At 43.4% G+C, this 26445-nt stretch overlaps 1 protein-coding gene across 3 annotated transcripts in view; it reads right to left on the reverse strand.

The window, feature by feature from the left end:
• LOC129810856 (protein strawberry notch homolog 2-like) overlaps positions 1-26445 on the reverse strand; it is a 134510-nt gene that overhangs the window by 19013 nt on the left and 89052 nt on the right. For all 3 annotated transcript variants that reach the window (XM_055861808.1, XM_055861806.1, XM_055861807.1), the window contains exons 5-26: positions 14256-14417; positions 13526-13609; positions 12775-12874; positions 12372-12532; positions 11734-11867; positions 11327-11417; positions 11064-11207; positions 10592-10709; positions 10228-10333; positions 9895-10048; positions 7215-7391; positions 6921-7018; positions 6200-6282; positions 4086-4262; positions 3836-3957; positions 3526-3657; positions 3169-3304; positions 2177-2289; positions 1298-1369; positions 1031-1139; positions 734-949; positions 40-134 (exon numbers count right to left, since the gene is read on the reverse strand). In XM_055861808.1, coding sequence (XP_055717783.1) covers positions 40-134; positions 734-949; positions 1031-1139; positions 1298-1369; positions 2177-2289; positions 3169-3304; positions 3526-3657; positions 3836-3957; positions 4086-4262; positions 6200-6282; positions 6921-7018; positions 7215-7391; positions 9895-10048; positions 10228-10333; positions 10592-10709; positions 11064-11207; positions 11327-11417; positions 11734-11867; positions 12372-12532; positions 12775-12874; positions 13526-13609; positions 14256-14417 — 2784 coding nt within the window. The remainder of the gene's footprint in view (positions 1-39; positions 135-733; positions 950-1030; positions 1140-1297; positions 1370-2176; positions 2290-3168; positions 3305-3525; positions 3658-3835; positions 3958-4085; positions 4263-6199; positions 6283-6920; positions 7019-7214; positions 7392-9894; positions 10049-10227; positions 10334-10591; positions 10710-11063; positions 11208-11326; positions 11418-11733; positions 11868-12371; positions 12533-12774; positions 12875-13525; positions 13610-14255; positions 14418-26445) is intronic.

A 26445-nucleotide genomic window follows, 5' to 3' on the forward strand; every position in this document is an offset into this window, starting at 1 on the left:
ATGAATAATGTACCAGTGTACCATGGGAGTGATGCCTACCTTGTAGAGCACGACCTGTCCGTCCTGGGGGTTACCCACTGTCATGAAGGTCTCCTGTTTCTCCTCATAGATTTCATCGTTACCTGGGGCCAGATCTGAAAGACAGGACACAGTGTTCCAGTCAGGATACATATCTATCATCTCTATACAGAGCCTCAGTACCATCACATGCTTCTGTTCATGGAAAAATATTTTTGGAAGGCCAAATGCAGCACAGCGGATTTGTTTGAATGGTATGTGGAATGCTATTCATATGCTATACTGTGCAGCATATGGTGCTAAATGTGTATAGTTGGCCTTTACTATACAACCTAAGGGGCTCCAGAGTGGCACAGGGGTTTAAGGCACTGCATCTTAGTGCTAGAGGCGCCACTACAGACCCTGGTTCGATTCCAGGCTGTATCACAACCGGCTGTGATTGAGAGTCTCATAGGGCGGCGCACAATTGGCCCAGCGTCGTCCGGGTTAGGGTTTGGCAAGGGGGAGGCCGTCATTGTAAATAAGAATTTGTTCTTAACCGATTTGCCTAGTTAAATAAATTAAAAATTAAATAAATATGGGAAAGTGCACCCTTTTATTGACTCAGGTTTTATGTGTAGACATAAAATATCCAAGCACCACTACCACCTCATGTTAAGAGTCTCCATACTGTAATGTAGAAATGCTGCCTAGTGTGAGTGTTGGAACTCTATACCTAAGATGCCCATGTCGTATTTGCCCTCCTTCTTGTCCTTTTCGATCAGGTAGTCAAAGTTGTCAGTGAAGTACTGGAACAGAGAGTTCTGCTTGTGGACCTCTAGGCCCAGGATCCTGTTGAGGAACTTGGTGATGCTGCAGTCTTTCTCAGTACTGAGACCAAAGCGAGGCTCCTTGCAGAAGATGCCCACGTCCATCATGCCATGCTTCATGTCTGAAACAGGGAATAAAGTCATTATTTCAAAGTAGCTTTGGACAGGACTTGCATAATGTTTGGGACACGCACTCAACATACCTCTGAAGAACAGGGCATCGCCCCCAGGGTAGCCTTTGGGAGGGGACACCTTGCTCTCAATGTGACCCAGGATGGCTTTGGTGATCTTATCTAGAGCCTTGGTACCATACTACAGAGAATACAAAAAGGGATACAGGTCATTTAAGAAGTCAGGTCACTGTTCATCCCCCCAGAATCTCCAACACAACGAATCACAGGTAATGCCAACTTGGCTTATATACAAGCGGAAGCATGATCTCTGTTGGAGTAATTCAAGCCAGTCCATACCTTGTTTTCAAAGTTGTATTTGCTCAGGTCTCTGGACTCTGTGGCTCTCCTGTCACCGTGGGTCAATGCACCCTGGACATGGGAACACACTGTTAGCACTAAAGTCTTATATATATATCACATACTGAAACACCAGCTACAAACACATTTTCTCAACTGCAGCAGACACCTAAAGCATAGAGGCACTGAATTGACACCACTGCCAAAACAAGTCAAATGCACAGATTGTGACTGAAGGTCCACTTGAAGCCAGCTGCTGCTGCATTATTAGCTGGTGCCCACAAAGGAATGTTCTGGGATGAAAACAAAGGGGTGTTTCTGCCAGATATGAGATCACCGCTCATCTGGAGGCAGCCAAACATGTATTCAGCGGCTAGGAGAGAGGGGAAGAAGAGAGGCTGGGTCCTGGCATGGCATAACCCATTCTGAGGCTGGTAGAGACACCGCCCCCTCACCACTCCCTTCAGAGAAAGAAGGCAAATAAATGACTGAAGTAAAGACATTACAATATGGAAAACTGTCTCATAGGAATCTCATATAATTACCCAGACCTGGGTGTGTTCCAAAGTCTGAAAATAACATTATTCAGACCAAAGGAGGACCGGAGGCATTTCCTGGGTTTGAAATATTGTGTGAAAGGTGTTTATGTGACCTCAGGTGACTCAGAGCAGCTGGTCAATAGGACAGAGCAATACCTAGACAGGGTGAGGGCTGGGATAGTTGGGGGGGGATGGAGTCCTAGCACTCTGTGACTACGGGAGATATACTAGTAAAAGGGTGGCCCCTGCTCCTAAGTTATTAGCTCAGCATACCAATCTTCACTCCAGTAAAACACAGACTTATGGGATGTGATGTAGATGAGGTAAGAGCCGCACGTACCAGGCTCTCCAGTCTCTTGGCCACGATGGAGGCAAAGCGTCTCTCCCCGGCCAGCTCAGAGATGAGGAAGATGTACTCTGGAGCCGTCACCTGGTTGGAGCGATGGGTACGACCTGGTGAATCACACACAGAGGAGGAAGACCAGTCAGAAAAGACAGATTCAGATGGAACTAGTTGGTTAGGTTGATTTCAATGATATATGAACAGAGGATGATTTCCTGGTAAATCTGTCTCTGAATAGAGAAGTGTCTTACTAAGAGCCACCCACCAGATCTTTTCTATGGAACATATTTTTCCTGGAACACCTAGGCCACCTGACTGTTTGTGTGTGTGTGTGTGTGTATTGTTGTTAGTGTAAACAGCGTCTGTCAATCAGGCCCACACATGCCAACCCACGCAGTAAGTTGCTCCCCAAGGGAGCACGGCTGACGGGAAGTCAGTTAATTACTGCAAACAATTCATTCACAGACCGCAATGTGTGTGTGTGCACAGGCCTGCTTTCCCACTGTTGTTGGGTGCAAAATTGCTGTATATCTAGCAGACAGCACCGGATATTAAGGCTAATTATATTATTCTGATTTAGTCGAACACCTCTCTCCCTGCAGCCAGACAAAACTGCACCACCTCCAAATTAAGTTACGCAGCATTAATAAATGTGACTCATTCTAATCATTAGAATGTCTCGCCTCCTTAGGTCCAAAAAGACAAAACATATTTTAATTTGATATACATCGAATTATGAAATCTGTCTTTAGGGAAGGCCATTTGAAGAGGCAGCAGATACTAATGAAATTACATTTCATCAGACTAGGGTGAAACATCTAACAGTGGATTGTGTGAAGATAGATTATAGGTTACACACACTGAATGACAGTGTAGTGTGTGACCTGCAGTGTGTGACCTGCATTGAGGAGAGTCTAACCCTGATCCTGACCTCTAAACCTAACCTAACTGACTCCTGACCTTTAACCCTTGGTCCTCTCCAGACTAACCAAACTGCTGAATGGCTCTGTCTGCACTCCAGGGCAGCTCCAGCGTCATGTGGACCCTCCGACACTGGTTCTTCACCCGCTTGTCTGCCTGCAGGGAGATGCCTGAGCTGGCCGCCTCTGAGATGATGGCCACCAGCTGGGGAGAGGAGGAGAGAGGGGTGGAGGAGAGCAGGAAGGAGGTTAGCGGATAGAAAAAAACACTTAACACTGCATGACAGACCACAGAATAATGCTGTCATAACATATCACAGGATAGTGATTTTCTAAGCAAGAACAAACACATTCTGTGAGCAAGGCCCTTCGAATGGTTCTAGAGGTTGCCTGGTGCTCAAATAGCGGTCCAGTCCAGTGTCTCACCTTCTCGCCGCACATGAAGCGGTCCTTCTCCTTAAGGTTGATGTGGTCGATGGTATGGCTCTGCTCCGCACGCGACTCGTAGCGCACGCTCCCGTCAGGCCGTCGCACCACGCGCCCCTTACGACCAGTCATCTACAAGAGAGGTTAGAAGGCGTCAACGGAGAACTACAGCCCAGTTTGTATCCAGTATTCATCTCTCCCTTTTTCTGATGGAGACCTTACAATACACGTACTTCATTCAAATGTCTCTTTCAGAGTACTCTTTCTATCAGGTTGAATGGACACTTCTCTGCAACATAGGGGTACGTACCTCCGAGACTTTCTCTGGACCTCCCAACTTGTCGATGAGTTCATCCAGAGTGTTCAGAGGTAGCTCCTTCCCCAGGTCAGCGATCTTGTTCAGGAGGCCCTGCTTCATCTCCTCTATCCTGGCTGTAGAAAACCCAACCAACCCCAGACAGAGAGGCATGTTAACGACTGTAACCAGAGTCACACACAGTAAAACCACCAAGGAGAGACCACAGGAAGATGCCCCCCAAATGTCTGCCAAGTGTTTTTACTGTCGACGAAGATGACGTCGTCGTCGTTGTTGTTGTCCAGCAGGGAGTCGGGTGAGGAGTTGGAGTCGGTGTCCATGCCGTCCGTGTCCGTGCTGCTGTCGTCACTGATGTTGATTACACCCCCCGGATCCACTATGGTGTGCTTTGGGAACTTGGGCTGCCGGCCCCTGGGCTTACCTAGTGGACGGAACGCACATGAGTGAATTCAGACTGTGGGCTCAGTGGCTTCACCTGAATAGTCCATGATGAGATTTTGACCGGACATGTTGAGGCAACACTTTGCAACATATACAAATAAAATTGAAATTTGAACTCGATGAGAACTGCCGATTGGCTAAATGGCCAACAAGCTGCATCAACCATAAACCAAAAGTACAGCCATCATGCTTCTAAACAAATTCTAGAGTTCAAAAACCACATTAATAAATGGCTTTTGATAAATAATGTTTTGTTGCATTTAACTGCCCGGAAATACTGTTATAGAGGCCATTTCCTTAGTAGTTGACGTCAGAGGTCAGCATGTGGGAAAAGTGGGTGCTCAGGATGATAGATGAGTTTCCCACTAGTAATTACCAGTTTAAGGGGCCGTTCATGTGGTAAATTCCCACTTGGTTACAAACGCACCACGACACTACCTCCATCAGATGCGGACTCTCATAAAGGGGGTGTGTCTGTAGCACGGTACATCTCCCCCTTTGGGGTACATCTCCCGCAAGAGGGAAGTTCATAACATGGCTCTAGCACTTTCACAAGGTGCTAAAACCCCCTATTCTCAACCACCGAGAATGGGCGCATATCTGCGGTGTATAAAATAAACATAGCCTACCTATCGCTCTTGTAATTTCTTTGGCCCAGTCAGAATCAGCTGCCAAAGGCTGATTGAATGTAGAGGGGAGACTATGTTGTGTTGTAGAGGGGAGACTTGTTGTTTCTGACACGCTGATCAGACCACCCGCCTTGCATGCGCCTACACTCAATAATTTCATCCAAACTGCTCGCGCACGTCAACGGGCGTCTGCATAGCCAGGCGCTATAATAGGACTTGGTTCTATTTTAAACGCTTGACCCAATGCAAGTCCCGCCTCTCCCATCTACTCATTGTTTTTTCCGAGCATATACCCACATGGGCGATTGAACGATGAACGAGGTCCATACTCTAGTCCAGTTGGTGGCAGTAATGCACCTTAAAGTTGCCAACCGCCATATAAAATCCACAGAAGAATGAACGAGACAAGATGAATCAAAGAAAAACGAACTAAAATGTAACTAGGTTTCCCCTTTTATCTTTGGATAAAATGTCGGTGTAGAGAACACACAATGTTGTGTGACTCAAGGACCATACTGTATGCATTTCAGGTACAACAACAACCCAATGTTAATCTCGCAGGACAAATCAGCTAGCAACAGTAAGCTAGCTATGTTTTATATGTGTTTCGACCATAATTTAGTTGGTTCACAGTTGGTTTTGGTATTTTAAACTGTGTGTCATGAACACGTCCGGTAGGGATAGACAAAATCAACATGCACGCGCGGAGCTGGTTTAGTCATCATGTTAGCGTTTCCGTCTTACTCCGGTATACAGGGATGATGTCGATGTAAATGTGTCAACATATTTGAGGTGTTGGCAGCTGCATAGGCTATTCTCATTGAGCGTGGCGTCATACTATTAATCTGTTATCCACAACTCTCTGTCCATCGTCGTTGTAATCTACTGGGAAGCCAAGATTTCGCAAACCACTCAACCTCGTACAGAACTAGTTCCCGTCTGCGCCTCACAAAAGGACTGTTTGATTACAATTGGCACAGTTTGTGCCAATTAAGATTTAAACTTTGATTACAAAATGCGCATAGGCTCTAGTTGTTTTAATATAATTATCTTAGATTTACTCATGAGGCAGAGGCCTACAACACAGCATATGCACATAGGCCTTGTGTTTTTTTATGTATTAGTTTGAGTTTTGGACAGAAGGGAGGTCCCCGTACCGTATGGTCGGTACTAATACCGTTACACCCCTGTTATATACGCAAACTCTTGACCTGACAACACAAATGCTAATTTAGACAAAGCACCTCACAAGGTGAGCACAGAGCTTTTAGTATTTTAGTTGACGTACGTTTTCTCTTGTTTCCAGGCGCTTTCTCTCTCCTCGGCTTCTCAGAGGGAAAGTGTTTCTGTACCAGAGCTTTGAACACCCCCCTGAGGAGAAAAGACCAGACAGACAGACAAACAGTTATCATCTGAATCTACCACTGTGGAAGGCTGACAGGATAGTTCTGACAGGTTATAGAGATGTGAGTGACAAGCTCTGATTGACCTTATCATATACATTTCATGTCTCCCAGGGTTAGACGGTCCAGACAGACAGACTGTCCAGACAGACAGAGAGGGTAATTTCCAGCCTGACACCAAGTAATGCTCCCGGGTAGAACATGACTGCAGGTACAGATCTAGGATCAGCTTACCCTCCCCAAATCCTAGCCCTTAACCATTAGCTGGGAAAAGAGATTAATTGAATTTGGATCAGTGTCTAGGGGAAGATTCATCCTACACCCTCAGGTAGTGGTGTTTGAGAAAAGTGAAGGGTTCTGACTAAACCTTTGACTGAAGCTGGAGAGTGACAAATGGAATGTCTTTTAACTAGGAGCCGGTAATGTACCCGGCAACAGACAAATGATTCATGTGAAAACCACAGGCGCGTCAGACAGAAAAGTCCCAGTTACACTAGATGAAAGCTGTGGTGTGTGTGAGGTTTGAGTCAGGGCTGAGACAAAGATCAATTTGCTCCAATACTGCACTTAACCAAGGCTTCAGAGAGCCATGGACACAAGACTTACTCTGCTGCGGATACGAATCTGTCCAGGTGTCCATCGTTCTCATCCAGGACCTCTCTGGTTCGGGCCTCTCCTGTAGACTGCAGACCAATCACAATGCACTGGGGGAGGGGAGAAACAAGACATGAGCGGAGCGGAGCGTCACACTTAAACATATCAACAAGGAAAAACATGGGTCTATTTTCTTTGCCCATTCAAATGCAAGGATAACGCCTCTTGGCCAGAGATTCCCATCTAAATGACAATCATGGTTAAATAAAGGATGAATTAATTAATACAAGTGCTGGTCAGTCTCACCTTGCCAGCCTCCAGCTCCTTATTGGCCAGCTCCACCAGGCAGCGGACCTTGGCGGCGATGCAGAGGTATTTGAAGAAGCGCTGGTGAGACGACCAGAACTGACCCCACAGGGACTTCCTGCTGACCAGACACAGCTCATCCGCTGCACGCATGAACACGGCCAGAGTCTCCGCCCACTGAGGAGGACACACACATACAGTATGTCTAAAGATGTGAAGTGACTTGTAACAGGGCAGTTACACACAATTCACACATCCCTACACACACACCGGTAAATTTACTAGCAATCACACAGTCTACACACAAACAAATGCAGTCACCGCTCACATTTCTCCACATAAAAACAAATCACACATCACTACCTACCTGCACGCACACTAGTGATCTGAAGTTAAATATATTATTTTTCCGCTAGTTGGTGATACATGCACCAAAACACCAGTATTTGTCCTTCATATCTTACTCTCCATCTTTTTAAATAGGGAGCCAATTTGCTTGAAGCACTTTTATTTCCATGACTGATCAGAATTTATTTTCACATGCTCTTTCATCTCTCTGCATCAGATCTCTCTCTCTCTCATATATATACACACACATACATTACCAGTCAAAAGTTGACACCTACTCATTCAAGGGTTTTTATTTGTACTATTTTCTACATTGTAGAATAATAGTGAAGACATCAACACTATGAAATAACATATAGAGCCATGTAGTAACCAAAAAATGCATACTCTTGGCATTCTCTTAACCAGTTTCACAAGGTTGTCACCTGGAAGGCATTTCAATTAACAGGTTTGCCTTGTTAAAAGTGCTGCATCAGATGACATGGCCTCCACAATCACCCGACCTCAACCCAATTGAGATGGTTTGGGATGAGTTAGACAACAGAGTGAAGGAAAAGCATATGTGGGAACTCCTTCAAGACTGTTGGAAAAGCATTCCCCATGAAGCTGGTTGAGAGAATGCCAAGAGTGTGCAAAGCTGTCATCAAGGCAAAGCGTGGCTACTTTGAAGAATCTAAAATAAACTCAGCAAAAAAAAGAAACGGCCCTTTTTCAGGACCCTGTCTTTCAAAAGATAATTAATAAAAATCCAAATAACTTCACAGATCTTCATTGTAAAGGGTTCAAACACTGTTCCCATGCTTGTTCAATGAACCATAAACAATTAATGAACATACACCTGTGGAACGGTCGTTAAGACACTAACAGCTTACAAACGGTAGGCAATTAAGGTTGCAGTTATGAAAACTTAGGACACTGAAGAGGCCATTCTACTGCCTCTGAAAAACACTAAAAGAAAGATGCCCAGGGTCCCTGCTCGTCTGCGTGAATGTGCCTTAGGCATGCTGCAAGGAGGCATGAGGACTGCAGATGTGGCCAGGGCAATAAATTGCAATGTCCGTATTGTGAGACGCCTAAGACAGCGCTTTAGGGAGACATAACGGACAGCTGATCGTCCTCGCAGTGGCAGACCACGTGTAACAACACCTGCACAGGATCGGTACATCTGAACATCACACCTGCAGGACAGGTACAGGACGGCAACAACAACTGCCCGAGTTACACCAGGAACGCACAATCCCTCCATCAGTGCTCAGACTGTCTGCAATAGGCTGAGAGAGGCTGGACTGAGGGCTTGTAGGCCTGTTGTAAGGCAGGTCCTCACCAGACATCACCGGCAACAACGTCGCCTATGGGCACAAACCCACCGTCGCTGGACCAGACAGGACTGGCAAAAAGTGCTCTTCACTGACGAGTCACGGTTTTGTCTCACCAGGGGTGATGGTCGGATTCGCGTTTATCGTCGAAAAAATGATTGTTACACCGAGGCCTGTACTCTGGAGCGGGATCGATTTGGAGGTGGAGGGTCCGTCATGGTCTGGGGCGGTGTCACAGCATCATCGGCCTGAGCTCCTTGTCATTGCAGACATCCTCCTCCCTCATGTGGTACCCTTCCTGCAGGCTCATCCTGACATGACCCTTCAGCAGGACAATGCCACCAGCCATACTGCTTGTTCTGTGCGTGATTTCCTGCAAGACAGGAATGTCAGTGTTCTGCCATGGCCAGCGAAGAGTACGGAATTCAATCCCATTGAGCACGTCTGGGACCTGTTGGATCCGAGGGTGAGGGCTAGGGCCATTCCCCCCAGGAATATCAGGAAACTTGCAGGTGCCTTGGTGGAAGAGTGGGGTAACATCTCACAGAAAGAACTGGCAAATCTGGTGCAGTCCATGAGGAGGATATGCACTGCAGTACTTAATGCAGCTGGTGGCCACACCAGATACTGACTATTACTTTTGATTTTGACCCCCCCTTTGTTCAGGGACACATTATTCAATTTCTGCTAGTCACATGTCTGCGGAACATGTTCAGTTTATGTCTCAGTTGTTGAATCTTGTTATGTTCATACAAATATTTACACGTTAAGTTTGCTTTAAATAAACGCAGTTGACAGTAAGAGGACTTTTTTTGTTGTTGCTGAGTTTACATACATATAGTGATCAAAATGTTTGGAACATAAAATCACAGTATTGAAGCGCAATACATATAGAATCGTAAGAATCTCATTTCATATTGTATCGGCACCTAAGTATCGTGATATCATCGTACCGCGAGGTCCTTGGCAATTCCCGGACCTAACGCATGCATGCACACGTCTTCTCAGTCGCTCACCAGTTTGGCAGATTTGTTGTAGACCAGTTTGAAGTCGTCGTCCAGGCTGATCTCCTCAATGCGGAAGGACACCCCTGAGAAGCTCAGCTGCCGGGCGATGTACATCCCGCTCACCTTCATGTCCATGGCAACAATCTCCATGGCGCCCACACCCCTGTCAACCAAAAATCCAAACCACACAGCCTGTCAGCTATGCTGTTTTCTAAATACCAGGACTGGTCTTGTAGCCAAACCATTACAAGATGTTATTCTCACAACATAGATAATCATATACATTTTAATAATAAGATAGTGATATAAATCAGGAAAAGGGCGTGTGGAATGAGGCCAGACCTCTTCTCGATGGCGTGCAGGAAATCATCAAAGGTCTTGAAAGGTGTGCCGTCGCCCCAGATCCCCAGGCGGCTCATATAAATCATGTTCTTTGGCTCAGAGGCACCTGAACAGAGAAGAGAAGCAGGGGTGAGATATTGATACAGAGAGAGCAAGAGAGAGAACGAGTATAACTAAGAGACCCAGAGAAATTGAAAGAAAGACTGGGAGAGAGAGGAAGAGGAAAGACAAAAACAGGCTGAATGAGAAAGCGGGACAACTGAGACGGGAACAAGTAGACAAACAGTCCTAAAGTACAGGCATTGTGAGAAAGAGCGATAGTGAAAGAAGACAGAGGTCCAGGTACAGTGTGAGAAAGGCCCACCTGTGGCACTGGCATAAACCACCCTGGCCAGGGGCAGCTTGTGCTGCAGGTCCAGCACGGCCTTGCCCATCTTGGTGGATGTGGCATTCTTGGCCTTGTGGCATTCGTCAAACACAATCTAGGAACATGGTCAAGGGGAAAACGTTGCTACAATGTGAACCTGCCCAGCGTAAACATGCTGATTGAGCTCAACTTATGTTCAAGGATAATTGGTAGTCACTGGACTAGATGGCCATGCTAGACGGGCAATTTCATCAGGACGTATTTGTTCTTATTTTAGGGCTCGCTTCAGTAATAGCGGTTAGAACATGCAGTAGTTCTAGGATGGCCAGTGCATTGACTTGTATCCACACAAAGCTCAATGTACAACAATTCTATACGTAGACAGAAATCCTGGTAGAGCCACGGACCCGGATCATCTACAATTAGATATCAGGATAATAGTGACTAAGGTGGTAGTGTATAAGGATACGACGCCGTCAAAGCCGGGCTTGCACCAGTCCAGGATCTGCTTGAGTCTGGTGCGGCGCTGCCCTCCTGCTTGACTCTCCCCAATCAGAGCAGAGTATGTCGCAAACAGGACTCCTTCTGAGGTAGCTGTGTCGCCATACTTTATCTACAGAAAGCGACACAAGCAGAGGTTAAACAAGACAGCATTTGTGCTTACTGAACCTCAGAAGACACCATACAGTAATTGTAATGGTTGTTTGACATATTCCTTTCTCATTGTCTAACCTTGTTTAAGGCATGCACAGGAATAGTGGGAGCATTTATGTCTTTGAGATCTCTCTCTGCGTCGTATTTCAGGTCATTGGACACACTGAACCTGAGGGGTGGAAGAGGAGAATGAGTGCATCTTTACAAAACAAGCATGACGCACAAGTGAAACAGGTTTATTTCAGAGTCGGTAGTAATCAATGGCACTGACTTTCATTGATGGTTTCTAATGCAGGTCACAAAGGCCCCAGTCTGATGCAATATCCATTACAACTAACGTTTTACAATCGAAACCACTCAAACTTAAATCTATTAGGCAGGGAGACGCCCACCTACGTAATGGTAGGATATAAGGTAGGGAGAAACAGAGCTAGGCTGGGTAATGTATTAAGTAGAGTAATAGTATAAGGAATACAGTGTCTTACCATAGTGCTTTCTTCCTTCCTTTTAGGTAATTCTCCAGGATGATGCCGGCCACCGTACGGCCCTTCCCCACTCCGGCCCCGTCTCCTATCAGGAAGCCTGCTCTCTGGTTGTTCTGCAGGATCACCTCATGTTGCTGGGAACACACATGGAGCACGGTGTTCATATGTGTATACAGACATACACTATGCCTAACATATACATGTCATATTGAGGTCATTTAATAGACAGCGTGACTTACAATACATGCATTCAATTAAACAGCAGCATAATATATTGAACAAATACTGAACATAGATAAACTCCACAGCTAAAGTAGGCAATACAGTAGAAATAGTTAAAACATTGTATAATATACCCTTTATTTATGAACCACACACTGCATTTTCCAAGCACAAACTTGAACTTGTTCCTGTACACACATTATCGGTAACTAACACTTCACATTGTAGTCATTTAGTCGACACTCTTATAAAAGACAGGCATTTAATAAAACCACCGCATACTATTGAACAACTTACTCAGAGAGATATCAAAAGCACAGCTGAAGATAACTGTAAATACAGTTTCTAAAACATACTTGAACTTGTTCCTGCCAGACCAGACGGGTGAGGTCAGAGGTGATAAAGGTGAGTGTTACCTGGCAGGCGTAGATGATGGCCTCGAGTTGCAGGGCAGAGAGCAGGCCACAGTTGATGGTGAGGTTAGGAATGGATAGAGTGTAGGTGATGTCAGGAGGAGGGACGCTGGACAGCGTATTGGTCTCCACCACTATGTCTGGGTGGGAGATCCCTATGGTGGCTGAGGAAGGACAAAAGAGGGAGATCATTTAAAGATTGAACAGACAGGCAACATTTTACTAAATCCCTCACAGACTAACTATCAGTATCAGATTATATTATTATTCCCTGTATGAGTAGTTGTGTACTAATGTCACTGAAAAATATGACTAATTGCAAAATTCAAATTCCTTCCACATAAAAACACAAAAACAGCAACCAGGACGACATATTGTGTCTTGAGAGTAGTGTCGGGAAGCATACATTTGGATGGTTTGTAGTCGGCGTAGGTGTCTACATGTCCCAGCTCCTCTGTCTCCTCCTCCTCCTCCTCCTCTTCTGCCGGAGTCTGGGTTCTCTGAACCTGCATAAGCAAAGGGATATGGGTAATGTAGTTCATATCATGTCTATTATTTGCCTCCTGTCCATCTACACTGATATGATAAAACTGGACAAGTGAAAGCAAATGCCCCTCTTATCTTTTCAGATCAGTGCGGATGAGGAAGATGATAAGTCAAATAACCTCAACCAACTGGACAAGACAGAAACAAGATAGATATGAGGTGAATTCTTTTTTTTTAAGGTCTAAATCATGGTGGATGGTTACAGGTCAAAGGGTTGACAGAGCTAATTAACTGATAATTAGCTGACCTGCAATTACTTGTCCTGATGCTCATTAATAAGGTCATTAAGAGCCTGAGTGGATAGATTAGAGAAATAGACTTCATTGTTTTGAGGGGCTCACTAAGAGTGACAGAGAAGTGAACAAAACCGACTGTTTTACTCAATATATTTACACAATATTTCAAAACCTATTTTTGTAACGTCCGCAAAAAAGGCAGCAATAATTCATGTGGGTTTAAAGTTATGCCAAACTTATTTGTAAGTTAGTGTCGCATATTTAAAATGATGCAGTCAGTTTTGACTATCTCCACATTCTTGTGCTTTTCAAAATGGGCCTCAGCCAGTCACTTGACTAATTTAGGTCGGATTAAATTTGGAGGGTTGAGGCTACCTGGTATCCTCCCAAAGGTGGGGTGCTGATAATGGCAGAGATATCCTCCAAACTGCTCAAACCCTGAAACCTGTTGGCATTTAGCTGCAGGGAGAACAAACAAAAAACAACATTCAAACCAAATGAAAAGATGCAAGTCACACCCGAGTCGTGTGAGTCATGAATGTCAGAACTTCTGGAACAACAACATAAGTGATATGTCAGCTTGTCAGTGAAAGCCAGCGGCAACAAAGGGCACAGAAAGTGTGTAGAATACATAATGATAAATAAATGGGGAAAATAACAACAATAGAATCAATAGGAAAAACACAAAGACTCAAACAAATAACATTTTCCCCACTTCTGAGTCATATTCCCTAACATTCTCTCTTCCCGGAGATGGGTTGTAAACATATCTGACCCTGGATCAGTGGTTAGAGGCGACATTTACCTACTGTACATGACGTGTATTTGAGAATTCCTGTCGAGTGTTAAGCACACAGACACTTGGTCTTGTTTTTAGAGTGAGCATGTATGTGTGGGTATGAACATAGTGGTGTTAGTTGGCAGAGCTATTTTTATCTAGGTAGTAGTGTGTGGTGACGCATGTATGTGCTGATGAATATCTCATTGTTTTGTGTGAGAAAAAGAAAACAGCTTATGTGAGAGAGTGGGTGTGTGCTAGATGACTATTAATTTATTTTTTAATTATTTTTTAAGTAAGAGGGAGTCTGTAGTCGTGTCCCCTCACCTCCAGCTGGCTCTGTGCTGGCGTGTTTATGTCCCATAGCGTGGGCACGTGGGCCAGGTTGTCTGCGTGGATGAAGTCCTGTGCATCGGCGTACTCTGACAGAGAGTCGGCCGGAGAGGAGAACAGAGAGTTGTTGGAGAGGTCATCGATGCAGGACAGGTCCTGGAGACACAGAGAGGGCGACAGACAAAACATGTCAGTAAGATCTCTCCTTTCTGGATCAACTTAGTGATGGACCCTTCTCATGTTGCAGCAAATTCAGTGGGGTATAATAAAAGGACACTTTCTAAAATCTTTGTACTGTGAAATTATTACTTGGTTTATACAGTAGTACCCTTTAAAGCAATGTTATGATTAGAAAGAGATACAATGTCGAAAGAAAGTGTACAAAAACAGCTTTGTGTATGTTTTGAAAATTCTTTACGCAATATATGCATGATGATTTCACGAGAACAAATTTGACCTAAATCAGAGTGAGACGAGCACCATGGAGGAGATAGTGTCTGGAACCCGACACTGTGCGTGCGTGCGTGTGTGTGCATATTGCTATCCTTGTGGCTACCCAAAATCCCCAAACGGATAGTAAAATAAGGAAAATTCTCCCTTGTGGCATTTCCCAGGTCCCCACGAAGACAAAAGCTATTTTAGGTTAGAATTAGGAGTAAGTGATAGGTTTAGGTTTGGGAAAATAGGCTTTTGAATGGAAATACATTTAGGTCCCCACAATGATAGTAAAACATATGCAGTGCGTTTGTGCCTGATAGGTGATGTAAGACGTGCCCTCGTAAATGTATTTGTTTATGCATGTGTAAGTTCATGTACTGTACGTGTGAGTGAGTACATAAATACAATACATATGTAGGTAAGTATGTGTATAGTTTTCCCACAGTATGATTGGACGGTCGGTCATTGGTAGAGGCTCCCACACCCCCACACTTCTTTTTAGTGGAACCACCCAGAGGCCCAAGAATCAACTAGGCCCAGTTGTGCATAACAAGAGCAGCAGCTCCAAAGATGAGCCAGCAGCCCAAGACTGATACAAACCATGGAATTAAAAAAAGACTGACCAGGGACAGCATGTAGGATACACTGTCCAGCACAGTAGAAGGGTTGTTCCACCAAGTCGGTGACCAATTCTGTGATATTTTTTATAATGCCATAAAGAGCACACGTTCGACTTCATAAAATAAAGTTTTTCCCATCCCAAGAGGTTAAATAAAATGACTATAGTAAGTGTCTAAGCACCAAATAAAGTAACAGCGTTGACCGTAACAGGGTAAAGATTTTCATGTCAAATCAGAAATAAATCTTTGTGTTAGGGAGAATGTAAGCTTGTTGTGTGGAACAGGGCGGGGCAATTGAATGAAAGCTTCTCATTTAAAAAAAAGTATTTATTGTTTAAACATTTCTACCATGTCTATGGGTAACAGGATTGACGTATTATGCTTGGCCGGCTCAGTTCACCACAAAACACCAGGAAAACGGCAAAAAAAAGAGTAGAACCAGATCACCTGCTTTTACACTAGGATTTGACTATTAGATGTTCAATGTTTCTTTCTAAAAATATATTTCAAAAGGAATAGTTTCAACATATTAAAATGAGAGTTCAGTTCATGTAACAGGGTTGATCTTAAAATGAGGGACAGACGTAAATCAGTAACTGATGACATGAAATCAATAATAATCTTCAGAAACTAACTAGGGCTTTAACAATGATGGTGAAACTTGGGAGACATTTTTGGATTAAGTGGGAAATCTTCCTAGAAGTGACACAGTTGACATGTCAAAATGGACATGTCAAAATGCTGAATTGTGCCACTTTAGCAAGCCTTTATTCATATTGAAAATCTGTTTAATTAAATTCTCTATGTGGTCTATATTAAAGAGCACTTAATTTAATGTAACAGGCTTTTAAAATTCAATATCGGGGCAAAATGTATATTTAAAATATCAAAGGTACGCAAAAGGCACCCATTTCGTGGAGCGACCCAGGAACATCCAGGACACATTCATGAAAGTACAGTATTATATAGAGCCATTATTGCATGGAACACCCATCTCATATTGCTCAAATGAACAGAAAAACAGCAAAAGCAACACCTCTCCCCTATTTGACCTAGATAATGTGTGTATGTACTGACATGTAGGCTGTGTGCCTTTTTCCACATTTTGTTACAGCCTTATTCTAAAATTGATTTTCTCCTCAATCTACACACATGACAAAGCAAGAAAATATTTATACAATTTTGCACATTTACTACAAATAAAAAAACTTAAATATCACATTTATTTAAGCATTCAGACCCTTTACTAAGTACTTTGTTGAAGCACCTTTGGCAGCGATAACAGCATTGAGTCTTCTTGGGTATGAAGCTACAAGCTTAGCTTATCTGTCAGGTTGGATGGGGAGCAGCACTGCACAGTTATTTTTAGGTCTCTCCAGAGATGTTCGATCAGGTTCAAGTCCGGGCTCTGGCTAGGTCACTCATCCTGAAGCCACACCTGCGTTGTCTTGGCTGTGTGCTTAGGGTCGTTGTCCTGTTGAAAGGTGAACCTTCACCCCAGTGTGAGGTCCAGAATGCTCTGGAGCAGGTTCTCATCAAGGATCTCTGTAATTTGCTAGGTTAATCTTTTCCTCGATCCTGACAAGTCTCCCAGTCCCTGCCGCTGAAAAACATCCCCCACAGCATGATGCTGCAACCACCATGCTTCACCGTAGAGATGGTGCCAGGTTTCCTCCAGACGTGACACTTGGCATTCAGGCCAGAGAGTTCAATCTTGGTTTCATTAGACCAGAGAACCTTGTTTCTGCTGGTCTGAGAGTCCTTTAGGTGCCTTTTTGACAAACTCCATGCGGGCTGTTACAGTTGTAGTCGGAAGTTTACATAAACAAGTTTTAATGACTCCAACCTAAGTGTATCAACCACTCCACAAATGTCATGTTAACAAACTATAGGACATCTACTTCGTGCACGACAAGTAATTTTTCCAACAATTGTTTACAGACAGATTATTTCACTGTATCACAATTCCAGTGGGTCAGAAGTTTACATACACTGAGTTGACTGTGCCTTTAAACAGATTGGAAAACTCCAGAAAATGATGTCATGGCTTTAGAAGCTTCTGATAGGCTAATTGACATTATTTGAGTCAATTGGAGGTGTACCTGCGGATGTATTTCAAGGCCTACCTTCAAACTCAGTGCCTCTGCTTGACATCATGGGAAAATCCAAATAAATCAGGCAAGACCGCAGGAAAAAAATTGTAGACCTCCACAAGTCTGGTTCATCCTTGGGAGCAATTACCAAACGCCTGAAGGTACCACGTTCATCTGTACAAACAATAGTACGCGAGTATAAACACTCTGGGACCACACAGCCGTCATACCGCTCAGGAAGGAGACACGTTCTTTGGTGCGAAAAGCGAAAATCAATCCCAGAACAACAGCAAAGGACCTTGTGAAGATACTGGAGGAAAAGGGTACAAAAGTATCTATATCCACAGTAAAACGAGTCCTACATCGACATAACCTGAAAGGCCGCTCAGCAAGGAAGAAGCCACTGCTCCAAAACCGCCATAAAAAAGCCAGACTATGGTTTGCAACTGCACATGGGGACAAAGATCGTACTTTTTGGAGAAATGTCCTCTGGTCTGATGAAACAAAAATAGAACTATTTGGCCATAATGACCATCGTTATGTTTGGAGGAAAAAGGGGGATGCTTGCAAGCTGAAGAACACCATCCCAACCATGAAGTACGGGAGTGGCAGCATCATGTTGTGGGGGTGCTTTGCTGCAGGAGGGACTGGTGCACTTCACAAAATAGATGGCATCATGAGGTAGGAACATGATGTGGATATAATGAAGCAACATATCTCAAGACATCAGTCGGAAAGTTAAAGCTTGGTCGCAAATGGGTCTTCCAAATGGACAATGACCCAGAGCATACTTCTGAAGTTGTGGCAAAATGGCTTTAGGACAACAAAGTCAAGGTATTGGAGTGGCCATCATAAAGCCCTGACCTCAATCCTACAGAGAATTTGTGGGCAGAACTGAAAAAACGAGTGCGAGCAAGGAGGCCTACAAACCTGACTCAGTTACACCACCTCTGTCAGGAGGAATGGGCCAAAATTCACCCAACTTATTGTGGGAAGCTTGTGGAAGCCTACCCGAAACATTTGACCAAAGTTAAACAATTTAAAGGCAATGCTACCAAATACTAATTGAGTGTATGTAAAAATCATTCTCTCTATTATTCTGACATTTCACATTCTTAAAATAAAGTGTTGATCCTAACGGACCTAAAACAGGGAATTTTTACTAGGATTAAATGTCAGAAATTGTGAAAAACTAAGTTGAAATGTATTTGGCTAAGGTGTATGTAAACTTCCGACTTCAACTGTATGTGCTGAGTGCTGAGTGCTGCACAGATGGTTGTCCTTCTGTAAGGTTCTCCCATCTCCACAGAGGAACTCTGGAGCTGTATCAGAGTGACCATCGGGTTCTGGGTCACATCCCTGAACATGGCCCTTCTCCACCGATTGCTCAGTTTGTCCAGGCAGCCAGCTCTAGGAAGTGTCTTGGTGGTCACAACCTTCTTCCATTTAAGAATGATGAGGCTGCTGTGTTCTTGGGGACCTTCAATACTGCAGAATTGTTTTGGTACCCTTCCCCAGATCTGTGCCTCGACACAATCCTGTCTCTGAGCTTTACGGACAATTCCTTCGAAGCCACGGCTTGGTTTTTGCACTGTCAACTGTGGGACCTTATGTAGACAGGTGTGTGCTTCTCCAAATCATGTCCAATCAATTCAATTTACTCCAGGTGGACTCCAATCAAGTTGTAAAAATATCAAGGATGATCAATGGAAACAGGATGCACGAAAGCTCAATTTGAGTCTCATAGCAAAGGTGCTGAATCATTTTCTAAATAAGGTATGTTTTTCTATTTGTAATACATTTGCAAAAATGTCTAAAAACCTGTTTTCACATTGTCATTATGGGGTAGTGTAGATTAATGAGGGAACATTTTTATTTAATCCATTTTAGAATAAGGTTGTAACATAACAAAATGTGGGAAAAGGGCAGGGTTCTGAATAGTTTCTGAATGCACTGTATGTATGTAGTTCTGTCCTTGTCTATTAATTAATTAAATTATTATTAATGGTCTGTATTACGTAATGTTTCATGTTTTGTGTGAACCCCAGGAAGAGTAGTTGCTGCTTTCGTAACAGCTAATGGGGATCCTAATAAAATACCAAAACATACATCAGAGCATAACATACACTCATAACTAATGAAAAAACATTAATGGAAAACAACTGCCCCTCGCATCTGCCAGTGGGTCTGTGTGTGTTTACACAAACGGGGTCAGAGGAGCAGGATGTGGTGATGCGCTTGTGTGTGTGTGTGTGTTTGTGTGTGTGTGTGTGGGGCTTGGGGGTGGTAAAGAGTTCCTATAGAGAGCTTTTTCAAGGGCACAGCACTCAGCTAATCAGTGTTTACTGGTAGCTCTGTGATTACTCTCCTGGTTGTATCAGCGTGTGTGTGTGTGTGTGGTGTGTTAACTCTGCTAGGGCAAGATCAGACTTAAGCTCTGAAATTAGCCTCTTGAAGTTGTGCCCTGTGGACAGCTAAGTGGAACGGTTGCAGTTTGGTGTGTATAGAAGAGAACGGGGGGAGAAAAGCAGAGACGATCCATGGAAACTCTCCCCCCTCCATTCCTCCACCAATCACGCTCTTCCCTCACCCCACTATCATTCCAAGAAATGTGGCTGTTCCGGCAGAGGAGTGATTAGTAAACAAGGAGGAACAAAACGTAACCAGAGGCCGCTCCGAAGAGAGACACATACTACACCCACCTTCCGCAACTGCTCAGCAGTTCCTACAGTGGGAACACAGACTTAGTGATAAATTCCTTCCTCACACAAGGAACTCCCACATAGGAGGGCCTCAAACTCTTACAATAAAAACTAGGCAACAAGACACTATGTAACATAACACAACCCATCCTGCATTCTTCTCCTAGATTTAGAGAGATTAGTCACTTGCACAGGGTTGCAGGGGTGGGAAGTGCAGGAAAGGGATAGGGTTAGAATGTAGCTGACTAGTGATGGCTATTCAGCAGTCTGATGGTAGAAGCTATTGGTCAGTCTTTCAGTATTTGCTATGGATGCTCCTATATTGCCTGCGTCTGAGTCATGGAAGCGGGGAGGACAGTCCATGGCTCGTGTGGCTGGGGTCCCTGATGACCTTCTTGGTCTTCCTGCAACACCTGGTGTTGTAGGTTTCCTGGAGGGCAGACAGTGTGTACCCAATGGTGCGTTGGGCTGAGCGTACCACTCTCTGTAGCACCATGCGGTCAGCGGTGGTGGAGTTGTCGTACCAGACTGTGCTGCAGCCCGACAGTATGTTCTTGATTGTGCTCCTGTATAACACTGAGGGCCCTCGGGGACAGGACACATTTCTTCAGCTTCCTGAGATTGAAAAGTTGCTGTCATCCCTTCACCACTGTGTCCGCGTGGTTTGACCATTTCAGCTCCTCTGAGATGTATATGCCGAGAAACTTGAAGTTTGACTCTCACATTTGTTGGGCTTCATATGAGAATTTCACCATAGGGATAGCCCTCTCAGAGAGCTGCCTCTTGTTGGACCATTCAAGGAGAGTTGGCTAAATGGATAAAAGGGCAGTAGCAGGAACAGTGGCATCTAGTGGGCAAAACCTGTTACTTGCACTTCATTTATGGGGGAAATGCAAGTGGCTTCAATAGCTAATTTCTCTGACCAAGGGGGAGAGAGACATACCAAATTCACTGAGAATACATTTCATAGTATGAATAAACAATACTCCACGTTGCAGCTTCATACAGTTTGTCAAACACTGAGAACTGATGGTATATACTGGCCATTGGGGTGGGCTCTGTTTGACAATTTATTTAGATTCGTCACATCTTAAATCATAGTTTTTTTTGTAAATCGGAAGTTACTATATTTAATGAATATTATATTTCATTAAATTTGGGTGCAATCAATTAGCTTTCAAGATCAAAATCACATTTCAAATTATTTTATAGAAATGCTTATCGTATTGGTTTCTAACTACAGAAAAATGTCAGTCTGACATGGCGGGTGTCAAATTCCTCGTGCTTTTTGAGGTGGAACGACTATGGCGTTTTGTTTATTGATTGACCAATTCATATTGTAATGTTTTCATAAACGGTCGGAGAGCGGAACTAATCTCATTCTCCCAACAGCTCCAGTGCTCTTGTTCCGACAGGATGAACAATTTCATTTCATCCCAGGGAAGATGATACCAACCTTTCCCTGTCAAGCCAGGAGAAAAACTTGGATTAAGATGAACAAACTGGGGTGTCACTTGAGACCGCTGAAAAAGATGGCAGCACTTAATAGAGCTCCTATTACCCACATGTCAATATTGAAATTCATCGGCATACAATTTCATTTGTCTTAATATATTGACTTGTAGTATAGTTTAATATAAAGATAATTTACATTTTGAAAGAGCTCGCTGAAGTGGCGTTTTTGGAATGTCGACACACGCTAAAGATGTATTCAAGCTTAACGCAGTATTCACAGGCCACAGACTAGCAAACAAACAAGTCATCGCGAATAATCAAGTAAACCCAGATAAAATCAGTACATCTTTAGAATCTAATTGAGCAAATGGGAAAGATGAATACGACTTTGTTGGGTGTTGCATCCGATGTCTCCATGATAAAAACAACTACCGAGCTGAAGGAAAAACTTGATGCGATACAACTGAGGATGTATAAGACAGAGGGACACTGGACATATTGTGAAATCTTGTCAAAGTACTTCAGAACAGAAGTAGGATAAATATGGTGAGATATGTTAATCTGAAAGAGGGGAGTGAGGCTGGTTGTGGACTAATCTCGTGTGTGCACAATCATCGCAGAATAATTTGGAGTTGACGACGGGCACGAATTTGAAATTGAACGAACCCAGCGCAGCTTAACCATGCCTGACGAGAATGGGCGCCGAGAACGGTTCTCATCCACTTCCTACAATCTACATCCCAGGATAAGATACTTAAAGCCGCAAAAGAAAAGGGTGGCTTTCAATGGGAAGGCCACCGGCTGTCTTTTTCCCTGTACCTGTCCAAGGAAATGGCAATGAATAAGAAGTTTGCAAAGGCTACTCATCATTGTGTCACAATTCCATGGCTACGGATAGGAAATAAGTGTACTGGAAACAATGGTAATGTTAGGAATTCATTCTACAGGTGATCTGTACATGAAGATGTTTTAAAGTCATACTCAGATTTGGTACAAAAATATGATGTGGGAGACAAGGGACATTTCTGTAAATATTTACAATTGAGGGAATGTTTGTTAACCGGCTACCAACAAAACCCAGGAAAGAACCCAATAGCGGAGTATTTGGAATTACCCAAACATAAAGCAGCCATTTTTTACTCAATATTTAGTCATCTGTAGAGTAGACTGTACAAACGGCAGAACAATATGGCAAGCTGACCTTAAGTGTGAAATTGAGGATGACACCTGGTTGAAAATCTTGTCCAAACATAAGGGAAGCCAGGGGGAAACCTACTCGATATAAAGACACTAAATAGGTTTTATTGGACCCCAACTAGCCCCATAAAATGGGGCTGAACAACAATTCTCTGTGTTGGAAATGCCAGAAAGACTGGGACATTTTTAAGAGCAATATGGGAATGTACATTAGAGCTACCTTTCTGGAAGGATGTTTGAAAATATCTGGAGAAATGATTGGGGTTAACAATTCCAGTTTCACCGGGAATGTGTCTCCTGGGCGATAGAAAATAGTTACCTAATGTAACAAATGAGGAATTTGCACTGATCACTGTTGGTATGGTTACAGCAGCTAGAGTAATCCTTAGAATTGGAAGGGTCATGCCACTCTTACTCTGAAACAGTAGATACAATCAATGTTGGAAGTAGCATCTTATGAACAAATGCTTGCTAGGATCACTGGCAGAAACAACAATTCTAGAATCTGGACATTTTATTTGTCATGTTTCTAGGACTTGCAGGTGATGACTTATGCTTGCGAACTCATTTAGTTCTGTACTGTAGCTTGTGAGATACTATTTGACTGTGTATATGTGCCATGTTAGATTATATGTCTGGATGTCATGCTCAATGTTTTTATGCTGTACAATGTCAAATATTTTTTGTTTGTTTATTTGTTTGTTTGGTTGTGTTTGTTGAAAAAATGAAAAAATAAAAAACGTCAATAACAAACAAACAAAAAGAACAGAAACGGTCTCTCGAAAATATCATGGCCAAGGCGGTTCTTCTCAAAATCACCAACCAATTGTACCCCCCAGCTCCACTAATCTCCACTCACAGAGGGAGGGAGGAGAACCAGAGCAGACTGGAATGTATTTTTCTTAATAAATGTGAGGCATGCGTGACTGGTAAAGCACTATTTGTTCCTCCGGCGGTGCGGCCGGTGCTGCAGCTAAGATTATGTTCTGTTAGGCAGAGATAAAACCTGAATACCAACTGCACTGATGGTAATCTGGCCTTCAACAGGCACAGCCTGCCTGCCTGGCTGGCTCCTAATCCTGCTTCCCTCTCTACCTCACAGGACAAAACATGGAAACGGCAGAGTGGGAGAAAGAAAGAGAAAGAGGGAGACAGAGAGAATGTTTTCAGAGGGAAAACATGGAGAAATCTGTGATTGGGCAAGAAGTTTATTGTGTGCGTGTGTGAGAGAGAGAGAACAGTAGCAGAGAGTGTATGGCCTTTGTGAGATAAAAGGTTTTCAGAGTGCGGACAAGTTGCGCAAGTGCTCATTTACGAAACTGCAGAGCTGCGCATGTTGGTCAGAATTTTCCCAGTTTGTCTGTCAATCCTCATGTACTCACACAAAGCCAGTCCTTCACATGTTCCTCTTCCACTTCTCCCGTTTAAGTGCTGAACCCAGCGTTTTCTCCTTCCCATCATCCAAACCCACACGCAGAGGAAAACCACATTCATGCCCATATATAGGCCTCCTTTTCACAATCCTTCAGTGATATGATCTGAAACCTCCGACTATTTCACACAAACACATTAAATACACACACCAGGGTTTCCGTTAGCCAGTAACGGAGGAATTTCGGCAGATAAAAAAAATGAAAAGCCCATAAATAAAGCCCATAAATATAGCAGCCGGCTATTGCTGCAATGAGCACCCCTGTCAGAGAACAACGCAAGGGGCTCACTCTTAGGGCTGTTACGTTGACCTTATTACAGCCCCACACAAACGGCAGTCAAATTCCACAAGACAGTTTAGTCACAGTAATTAGGCTTCTGCAAACTCTGATGCTGCTGATCGTCATTAGTAGCCTACCAAACTGGTACTCGGCACTATTGTCCCTCTAATCACTCTGACATCAATGCAAATGTCATCGACAATCTAATCAAACACCTCATGACAGCCCATGAGCTCATGTTGCACAACATTTCTGTAGGTTATGCAATTGTGTGAGAAAACAAGAGTTATGGCAGCTTTCTATAGGCTAGGCCTACTATATTTATCAACTTCCCTAATATTAAGCACATTGCTTCTCTTTACAAGAGGAGCATAGCCTACCTGGCTGGCACAAAAATGAATCACGGGGGGGGGGGGGGGGGGGGGGGGGGGGGGGGAGTGTCCTCCATTCGCTATTTAAGTACATAGATGACAGGTATATTTTTCCGGTGCTCCTGTTGAGACAGGTGCATGATAATGGTCCATTCTAAATCAAATCCAAACAAATTTCACACTTACTATTTAGTATTTGTAAAGACATTATCAAATCAAGTTTAGTGTGATGGTGACAATATTAGCCCATCACTTGTGAATGATGCCCAGCTTAAGCAAGAAAAAGCATATGCTTTTTTTCTCTTGACTTTTTCAAATATAGGCACACACATCATGTAGCCTAGCCCACAGGCCTACATGTATTGATAAGGTTCGTATCACAACAAAACTGGCCAAATAACTTCTTAAAAAGAAGCACATTAATCTGCTTTACAACAGGTATAGAGCCTAACTGGCATACATACGCAGTGCGTGAGTTAAGGTTGGGGAAGAAAATGTTCACCATAAAACGCACCTTTAATATAAAAGCATTACATGCATATTCACATTTGTGGTCACTTTTGAGAATGGTGTTATCCTGCTAACGGAACATTCACACTTATAGCCCACTGCCGTGTGCACATTGCTGCACTTATAATTATAAGAAATAGCCTAACCGTTTATCAACATTTTAAGCTAAACGTTCTCATCCGTTGCGTCAGGCTCATTGCTTAAAACAGGTTTTGTGATGCTATCCCATCTCACAACTGTCCCACATTATGTTTGGAATGTTAACTTCTTTGGGGTAGGGGGGCGCTGTTTTCACTTTGGGGGGAAATCGTGCCCAATTTAACCTGTTATGGCTGCACGCTGAATATTGAAAAAACTGGAAAATGTGTGCACATTTTCAAACGGCCTCCTAAGAAACTTTTTATTTTCCAATATGCATATATTTACTACTGTTGGATAGATAACAGTCTGTAGTTTCTAAAAAGGTTTGAATTGTTTCTCTAAGTCGAACAGAAATATTTTTACAGCCATTTTCCCAGCCGAATTGAGTTTTCCAAAATGCGATGTGTCTCTTTAAGACCTTCTCTATAAAAGGCCATTTGACTTGGGACGATAGAGACACGTCACAGGCGTCCGTCAGACTGTAATGCGGAAGTGAGAATTGAAAGGAGTCGAATATCTCGTCCCTGGACTGAATAACACAACTTCTTGTGAGACCTGCGCAGTTAAAAAAAAAATCCGGGCGCGAAGGATAATTTGGTCTCAGCTTCTGGAACAAGGTAGATAACGTTGAATATGATGCCTGACTACGATATTATTTGATACATGTCACAAAATCATCCTAAAGTATGTTTTTTCAATATACTTTAATTATATTATTGCAATTTATTCTGGACTTTAGATGTGAAACGACGGAAGAATTTTTTGAAGAAACGCTTTCTGGCGCAGCAATGCTATCGTGCTAGCTAACCAAAGAGGGAAATAATTCGTTCTGGAACCCAACTAAAGACTCTACTGGACATTGGACCCCGTTACAACATTCTGATGGAGTATCAAGAAAGATAAGACCCAATTTGGGATGCTTTTTCATATATATGTCGAACTGTT

The sequence above is a fragment of the Salvelinus fontinalis genome, chromosome 14, assembly GCF_029448725.1.
Source record: "Salvelinus fontinalis isolate EN_2023a chromosome 14, ASM2944872v1, whole genome shotgun sequence".
NCBI classification, from domain to species: domain Eukaryota; kingdom Metazoa; phylum Chordata; class Actinopteri; order Salmoniformes; family Salmonidae; genus Salvelinus; species Salvelinus fontinalis.